Raw genomic sequence first — 9,157 nt, 5'->3', positions numbered from 1 at the left:
TGGCTTAACGGGATAGATTCTGAAACAGCCACACACATTCGCGTAGGAGTATGTGCTGTATTGTGGGCTGTCTGGAACTGCAGAAATGATTTGGTTTTTAACAGAACAACAAATATTCATTTTTTGCAGGTTATCTTCCGAGCCACTGCGTTGATCCGTATGTGGTCGCTACTCACTTCGACGGAGGCCAGGGAGCGTTTGGTTACTGGATCTATCCGGTGGGAGATGGTAGCACGGGCTATTTTCAACCGGTTTGGATGGCGGTCATGTAATTGGATAGGCAATTAGTTTTCCTATCTTTCTTATGCCAGCCGGTTGTGGCTTTATGTCTACTTATTTTTTATATTATGTTCTCTGTGAGCTTTTTTCCCTTTTCGTTCAGACTTTAAGACCTTTGTTGAACCTATTTGCTTATTATTTAAGTTGGCCGTATGCATCATTCTGACGCAGAGGCCGGGGAGACCCCTTTTCGAAGAAAAAAAACTACTCCATCGGTTCACAACTAGGAGTATAAGGATGTGGTAGATATGTTTTATTGTATTTGTTCACTCATTTCAGTTCGTATTTAGTCCATACAAAAATATCCAATACATCTTATATTAGAACGTGGAGGGAGTAGCTTAAATACAAACAATTGGAGTTGGCGAAATTGCACGGTATCACAGAAAACCCGTAATATATAGATATGTTTTATTGTGTTTGTTCGCTCATTTCAGTTCATGTATCATACTAAAATATTATTTGAACGGGGAGGGAGTAGCTTAGAAACAAACAATTGAAGTTGGCGATAAAATCCACAATTGAAGTTGGCGAAATTGCACCAGTTATGGGTTTCACAGAAAACGCAAAAACTATAGCTTAGACATTCACAGCCATGGTCTTCCGAATCCAAACTTTACATCGGACGGCACAGCTGCCAAGTACGAAGGATTAACCTGGAAGAAAAATTCACACTACCCTGCAACGTAGTTTATGATGGTTATCATGTAACTACATCTAGAAAGAGATTTGATGGATTACAGAACCCCGTGACTGAATCAGCCCAAGGCGGCGGCCAAAATTTTCGCACTGAAGGTTGTCAAACTGTACCCAGTGCCAGTAAGTTGCATCTAATACTACTTTCAGAAAGGAGGCAGAACAAGTGCGTAACAGCATTGAGTGTTACTTTAATTTGCTTCACGAGTTAGGCATTCCAACTTCTGTCCCATGCAGTCGTCATCTTTCACTGATGCCATGTTTGGGATAATCTGCCAAAAGATATGCAACAGATATCAGAATTGCAACAAATATCCTAGTTGCAAGTTTGAAATTTCATTTTATCATGTAAGATCGGATGGAAACAATGCACATGTAAACCAGCAGATATGACAACTATGGTTCTGATATACAAGCTGGTGCACACAGGATAAGTTGATGGTCTACACCAAATTTCAGCAGCAAACTACCTAAAGGCACGAGGCACTGTTTGATTTCTACACCAAATTTCGGCAGCAACTAACAAAAGGCCGGAGGAACTGTTATTACGTGCCATATAGAGTTAGTGTGAAAATCAACTGCAGCGTTGGGTAAGAATCCATAGCTTGAAACTCAAATGAGCTTATTCCATGGGCTGGGGTTTTTGTGCCAACATCATATTTCAAGTGCTTGTGCTAAAAGGTTGGTTAGCACAAAACAATGGCACACTTTTGAACGAAAGAATACATGTTATAAAAATCACATTACCTGATCCTTGTACTCTGACAACTGAAAAATGGCTTATCCAAAATAATCAGGTGGTGGTTGTTTAACTTCCTTCTCTATCAGTAGAGTCTTCAATGTTTCCATGATATCAAAGCGTGGGTCTAGCTTGCGTTGCCACCCCTACAGTAGAATGAATAGCCATGGTAAGTATAATATCCATCTTCCTAATTCCTGTAAGGGCATACGGATACTATGCACAGTGTATTGTAGCTTGTAGTATAGCATAGAAAAGGGTGGTCAGCAACCAAACTGACTAGGACCCTGTAAACTAGTTCTATTTCCTTAGCTAAGTTCAAATTAAGCATAAAACATACTCCCTCCGTCCCATAATATAAGAGTGTTTTTGACACTAGTGATGATGAAAAACAAATCAACCCTGGAAGTTACTACCTCTGGTTGAAAATACACGATGCAGAGTCTTTGTGAGGATTTTTTCACAATATAGTTTTTACTCCCTCCGTAAACTAATATAAGAGCGTTTAGATCACTACTTTAGTAATCTAAACGCTCTTATATTAGTTTACAGAGGGAGTATGTATTTTCACAATTTTATATAATGGTCAAAGTAGCATGAAGCCAACTGTGCCCAACTGCCCATGTCTACATCATCTTTCTTGAATAAAGAAAGTATTTAAAAATTAATTTGTCAAATGAGGAAAACAACGAAGATCGTTATAAAGACGTCAAATTCCCTTCTGTACACAGTATAATAACCGAAACATAGCAGGTATTATATTGATATCAATTTAAAGTTTTACAACAGTGCATTACCTCAAGAACCAAAATGGTCACCATTACAGTACAGATGTTGCCATCAATGTTGACTTTGTGGCGACGAACTGTGTCGAGCAATTGATGCATGCATTCGACAGGATGAAATACGTCTCCCTCCGGTGTTCCCCAGAACGTAAATGTCTTATCCAATTCCTACCATTACCAGTAATAAAATATTAGTACTGTCATTCAAGGGAAAAAATGTGTAGAAACATCAGGATTGTGCAATCTGTAGTATAGCAGAATATTTCAGAATTCAAGACAAAACCCTCATAAGACTAGATAAAAAGTACAGGTTCCTATCAATGCGTGAAAACTGATTCTTCGCCCAATTATTTATCCCCTGGTCAATGCATGCAGCTACCAGAGAAGGACCATTAGGCCCAGATTTAATTAACATAGAAACAACTAATCAACACAATTTTCTCAAAAAAAAAAACTAATAATAGTGATTAGCAACTTTGAGCTCCGAATCTGAGGCCAAACATAGTCATATTGAGTTGCACAAGCCTGTTATTGATTGGGAGATACTAGGAGGAATGGACACAAAATTGAAGCTAGACTGCTTGGTTGGAAAATACGTTATGCAAGTAGATAATAAAAAATACAAAAGCTAGTACTGAAGCCAACATATCTGGACTGCGCTGCATCTAAGCTGACGGAAGAAAGGCATGAACCTAAAATGCCTGAGCTAACAAGAGGGCAAGGATCCTTCAAAATCCCTTATATTGCCATAGGTCAGGCAAGAGTAACCCCAGCAAACCAGTTAAATATTGTGTTAACACACCCCAAATCCTACTATTAGATGACATATTCTTTAGCATATAAATAATTTCGAACTCTCCATGAAAATGCATGATAGTATATAATCATAATGTCTGTATATGCAGGGACCCAGATGTTATGTACAAGAACGAATACATGTAGATATAATATATGATGGATGACATCTGATGGCCATAATGAAGGTAGCTGCACTTAAACATCGCATATCAAGTAAAGAATTATCAAATCTGATTAAGATCTAAATATTGCCTACATGTTTCATGCTTTACCTCAGTAAAGGCTGCTGGATTTGGACAGCTCTGGTTTTCTGATAATCGTAACGTACACTTAGCAGCCGTACGACCATCTCTGATAGCAACCGCCTTGAAGAATTGTTTTAAGTTATCACGGTCAGCTACTGAGAGCTCAGCAGTCATGCCAACATCAAGAAAAACAATATGGGGCTTAGATCTGAAAAACGTTTTCCTCTTATTCTTGCTCTCGTTTAGACGGACAAGAATGTTTCCCGGGTGCATATCCGCGTGAATAAAATTGTCCTCCTGTAGAAACAGGGAAGAATGATAAAGAAGAATTCAGTGGCTGAATTATACTGGGAATATATCAGATAAACAATTAACAACAGATCATACTTCTAAGGCTAACCATGGTGCGAATATGGCTATACCAATCGCCAGTAAACCACCACTCAGGGGAAAAGAGAAAAATAGGAAACAAATAAAAGACGTGCATACCAGAAGCATCTTCAAGAATGCATATGTTCCAATGTGGGCAAGGTCCTTCTTCATCCGAGAATTTCCTTCAGTTTCATCCACAAAGCGGGCAACACTTTCTCCATTCTCAAATGACTCGATAAGGACAGCTGGATGGACAAGTGGGTACAATGGTTCTGGGAATGAAACATGTCTCCATCTACGGAAGTTGTGTCTGAAACGATGCAAATTAGAAGCTTCCCTAGAAAGGTCAACTTGAGACATCATGAAAACTGCAAACTGGCGGACGCTCTCATCCAGCCTTAGCCAGCTCAATCCAGGGACGGCATTCGAAACTTTTGCCATAAAATTGATGAGTAAGAAGTCCTTCTTGATTGATTCCCCCACACCAGGATGCCTCACCTTAACTGCAACATGCTTTACAGGATGTTGATCTCTTTTCTTTTTTTTGGTCAAGTTCGAGTCGGGACGATCTTTTAATGTGGCCCGATGTATTTGTGCAATGCTTCCAGAAGCTACAGGATTCTCTTCAAAAGTTTCAAATATTTCAGATAGCTTACGGCCAAATGCCTTCTCAATAGAAGCTTTGCTGTAAGCAAAGCCATGCACCGGAGCTCCGCTGTGAAGCTTTGCAAGCTCAACACAGAGATCACTTGGGAAAAGATCAGGGCGAGTTGCAGCCCATTGACCCCACTTAATGAATGCTGGCCCCGCCTTTTCAAGGGTACGACGTACAAGAGAAAGCCACCTTCTTCTAAATTCTATACTTAAACTATCAGCAAATGGAGCTAATGCAGTTGCAGGGAAGAACAGGAATGCCAAATGAACTGCTCTTATAAACAAAGTGATACCCTCCCAGACTGACCTAGCCATGGCTGACAGCAACTCGCCAGTATCTCGTGTCCTCATGACAATGCCTTCCATTTTGGGCATGTATGGCCGTGAGTCTGCCAGGACAGGCTGCGACAATGCCATCTTCCCAAAAGCTAAAGCCACGACCCCAGGGATGATATGTGATCTCGTTAAGGACAGAGTTAGCGCACAGGCTGCTCGGCTCAGCAACGGGAATCGGGGACCACTATACGAGTAGATATGACTGGGCCGCTTCAACGTCAATTGGCCTTGTTGTCTTGCGGATGAATTTGACACTGCCCCAGAGAGGGAACCATAGCCTCTGGAAAACCTTTTTCTATAGTTGTGATCCTCAACTTTCTTTCTGACAATGTCCTTGTAATGTGAGAACATTCTAGAGAAGACGGGTGGGATATTTCGCCTTGTTGACAAGCCATTGTCCCTCACTGTTGCGTAGTAACCACTGGCGTGACTCGACTGGGACAAACGGGCTGCCCGCCTATTTGTTCCGGTTGTCAACAGCCTGCTCACAAATGTAAGAGCACAACATCAAATATTGCAAGTTTCCAAGCTTATCTGACACTTACAGGGTGAAATTTAAAACTCAATTTGTACAGCACAAGCAATGTGGTTCGGGTAATCCCCCAAAATACTAGCCATTTTATTTATCCAGCATATATGGAATCAAATTGCAAACTCCGACAATGCATTCATTCGTGAAGCATCAAAGTTTCAAACTAATTATCTAGGCCAATGTAACGGTATGGACACATGTTCAGGCATAGTATGTGGCAGAATTGACATATTTAAGCTAGATTTGAAGCCCAATTGATCACAGTAATAACAAACCCCAAATTCCAAACTACAAACAGCTTCCGATTCCACGCGAGCAACTCACAATAAAATATATTCGTACTCAGTTGAGCGCATTGTACCATATATAAATCGGCAAACGGATTCAGCAAAGCCGTGTCGTTTTCAGTCTGAAAACTCCCCAAGAAGATCCACCTTCCCCTCTACAAGAACCGCCGACATAAACGGAGAGACGAGAAGGAAGGAAGAAGAAGAAGCGCACCTCTCGCCAACCGACAGTAGGCGCAGCATCGGGTTCACCGCACCAGGTCGCCGGAGAGCATGCCACCCACCGCCAAAACCCCAGGAGAGCCCGCCCACGCAAGGGGGCGCGCGCGCGAGGGCGGACCAGACCGAACCCGCGGAGGGCGGGGTGGAGAGGGGACTCGGAACCGGAGCCGCGATCCGCGGGGCCGAGGGAGGCGCGGCGCGGCGGCGGCGGGAGGGATTGGAACTGAGATGCGACGGTGTGGGGTTCGGAGGCGACGACGGCTCTGCTTTTGCTTCCCCTCTCCTTGCGATATTTGTTTGTTGTCCACGCTGGTGCCTCCTCGGTCCTTTCTTGGAGAAGAGGGCATCCACGATGGTTTATTCGCCCGCTCCAAGTCGCCAGGGGCACGCGCGCCCGTGGCCGACCTGAACTCCTTGTCGATGTAACGGTCGTAGGGTTCGGGTCGGAAGGAAATTCAGCCCACGGCCGACTTGCTTCAAGGAACAGGCCTGGTCGTAACGAGGACGTTGTGATGTGAGTAGTTGGCAACTTGGTTTGTGTCTCAGAAGAAAAAAAAAACTGGCAACTTGGGCATTGGACTACGATGCAATTTGGAGGCTAGGAAGCAAACTCGTGTTTGTAAATAAAGTCAAAAGAGCCGTGTACGCTGTGCTAAATTATTGAAAACTCGCCCGTGTGCTGACTGCGTTGTTTTTCTTTATGGAAGAAAAGAAGGCAGTGGATAAACAAACTAACAGTCGATAATGTGCAAGCCAATTTATAACTTGGATAAATATCGGAAGGTATCAAAAATCAGCCCACCCATGGTTACAAACACTTAACCACTCCGGGGTCCGCAGCCGCCGCTGCTCACAGCCTTTGCCTCCACTACTCCCTTCCTCGTCGTCGTCGTCGGAGGCAGCCAGGATAATGCCCAGCGGCGGATTGTGGTGGCGAGGATGTATGGTGCCTCAACATGATGCCTCCAACCCGTTCCTCGGATCCCTGGTCCCGAAGTTGCCATCTCCACTATGGTAGGCGTGTGCTGACCCTTCGACGGCTTCTCGCACTCGTCGCTGCCAAGGGGAGGCCCCAGATGGATCCGACGTGGATGTTGCGGCTTGGCGGGCGGCGGCACCATAGACTAATCTATCTTGCTCATGATCTGGTCATGTCAGCCCCTTGGCTGACGGGCCTAGGCAGGGCTATCTCCAATTAGATGGCAGTCGCTGGTGATGTGCTCCATCGTCGGTGTTGGTCCATATGGTGACCACTCCAGCCTGCGGTGGTGGCCTTGTCGTGGATTGCGGGGCCACCAAAAGGTCTTTGCGAGGGTTCCTCTATCTAGATCTGGTGGTTGCTCAACGGTGAGATGGATGAATACTTGACGTAGAGGATATGATGGTGTAGTAGCGGCAGTCGGTTTTCTAACGCATGTAACTGCTAGGATCACGGAAAAGTGCTGGCAACAACACATGATTGACTTCGATGGCGGTGTTCCTCAAGTACCCAGTCTCGAGCTCCATGATGAAAACCAAGGCTTGGCCCTAGTTGGTTATATTTGGCATTGGCGATGTTTTTGTATCGTTACCTTGTTGAAGGCATTGACTAGATATGCTCATACCAGTTCTTCAAGGTGAAAACTAAGATTCGATCTGGCCTTTGGTGGTTGGATCCGGTGATGGTGACACTCCTTTCCTGAAGGCGTCGTTGTTGACGAATTTCATTGTCCTTGTGGTGTTATGGGATGATTGGTGTGGATATGGTCATTGTTATATTTTGTCAATTGCATATTTGATCACTTTGTTTTTTTCCTCTCGCTTAGGCATAGTTTTGGTCTTATATGATTTTGCTATTTGTCAGCCTTTGTGTGTATGCGCGCGTGTTTCCTAACTGTGCATAGTCTGGATGTGTGCTCATTGTGTTTGTATTGCTTCATTTTGAGTAAATAAAATTCGCCCTTTGTTGAAAAACAAACACTTAGCTATATATTTTAAATATTCCAGCCAAAGTTGTTCCTATCAAGGTAGTCAAAATTTGTAAATCGTCTGGTGTAGCCAAAAATTGTACAAAATGAAGCTTCCTTCGAACCGGAGAAAAATTTCTCCAGACACATTTTAAAGACCATATTTTACAGATAATACCCCGTCCTACAACAGGTGAAATTTTTTGTATCACTGAACAAAGCAAGATATAAAAGAAGGAAACCATCACAAAAAGTGAATTAGAAAATAGAAAAGATTAACCTTTATACAAACGTCCACTCTTTTAAGCTCGGTGTTGGCAGGCCAGCCAAAAAACCAACAATGCCACCTATAATGCATACAAATTTTAGTTCATGAAACAACAAAAATTTGAATGAAAATACTCTAGCAAAAATATAGAATCTTTTGCATTTATATTGTGGTGATGGTTTCTTTATACACGATATTTTGAGTAATATCTATTGCATCCTGTCACCCTTAGTCGTAAAAAGTAGCACGCATGAGGAATGGAATTAGAAATGCATTAGCAACCAAAATCAAGTCCAATTCTTACAGTCTAAAGGTACTAAGCTGGATACTCAAAGACACATAATTTTCTTTCATTTTCTTATCCTGTGGTGTCCTGCAGAAAAAGTTGCTAGGTATTGATACGTTTCCAATGTATCTATAATTTTTGATTGTTCCATGCTATTATATTACCCCTTTTAGATGTTTATGGGCTTTATTTTGTTGGAAATATGCCCTAGAGGCAATAATAAATGGTTATTATTATATTTCTTTGTTCATGATAATTGTCTATTATTCATGCTATAACTGTGTTATCCGAAAATCGTAATACACGTGTGAATACATAGACCACAACAAGTCCCTAGTGAGCCTCTAGTTGACTAGCTCGTTGATCAACAGATCATGGTTTCTTGACTATGGGCATTGGATGTCATTGATAACGGGATCACATCATTAGGAGAATGATGTGATGGACAAGACCCAATTCTAAGCATAGCTCAAAGATCGTGTAGTTCGTTTGGCTAGAGCTTTTCAATTGTCGAGTATCATTTCCTTAGACCATGAGATTGTGCAACTCCCGGATACCGTAGGAGTGCTTTGGGTGTGCCAAACGTCACAACGTAACTGGGTGACTATAAAGGTACACTATGGGTATCTCCGAAAGTGTCTGTTGGGTCGGCATGAATCGAGACTGGGATTTGTCACTCCGTATGACGGAGAGGTATCTCTGGGCCCACTCG

At 42.7% G+C, this 9,157-nt stretch overlaps 1 protein-coding gene across 1 annotated transcript; it reads right to left on the bottom strand.

Annotated features, from left to right (window-relative positions):
• Positions 1–858: 858 nt before the first annotated feature.
• On the bottom strand, positions 859–6,283 carry LOC123044557 (probable serine/threonine-protein kinase abkC). The gene is made up of 6 exons (XM_044467329.1): positions 5,938–6,283; positions 4,032–5,385; positions 3,570–3,839; positions 2,512–2,667; positions 1,723–1,860; positions 859–1,247 (listed from the first exon to the last, which is right to left on the bottom strand). Exons 1-5 carry the CDS (start codon positions 5,964–5,966, stop codon positions 1,756–1,758), a joined length of 1,914 nt encoding a protein of 637 aa, XP_044323264.1. The 5' UTR covers positions 5,967–6,283; the 3' UTR covers positions 859–1,247; positions 1,723–1,755.
• Between the last annotated feature and the right edge of the window lie 2,874 nt (positions 6,284–9,157).

Source organism: Triticum aestivum, chromosome 2B (assembly GCF_018294505.1).
Source record: "Triticum aestivum cultivar Chinese Spring chromosome 2B, IWGSC CS RefSeq v2.1, whole genome shotgun sequence".
NCBI lineage: Eukaryota > Viridiplantae > Streptophyta > Magnoliopsida > Poales > Poaceae > Triticum > Triticum aestivum.
Note: the sequence above shows the minus strand (reverse complement) of the source record. Positions and strands in the feature narration are given on the sequence as shown.

Coding starts and splice junctions, on each gene's coding strand:
- LOC123044557 (XM_044467329.1), bottom strand. CDS start 5,966: ATGCTGCGCCTACTGTCGGTTGGCGAGAG. Junction 3,840..4,031: donor CATTCTTGAAGATGCTTCTG/GTATGCACGTCT, acceptor CTGTTTCTACAG/GAGGACAATTTTATTCACGC. Junction 1,861..2,511: donor TGACCATTTTGGTTCTTGAG/GTAATGCACTGT, acceptor ATTCTACTGTAG/GGGTGGCAACGCAAGCTAGA.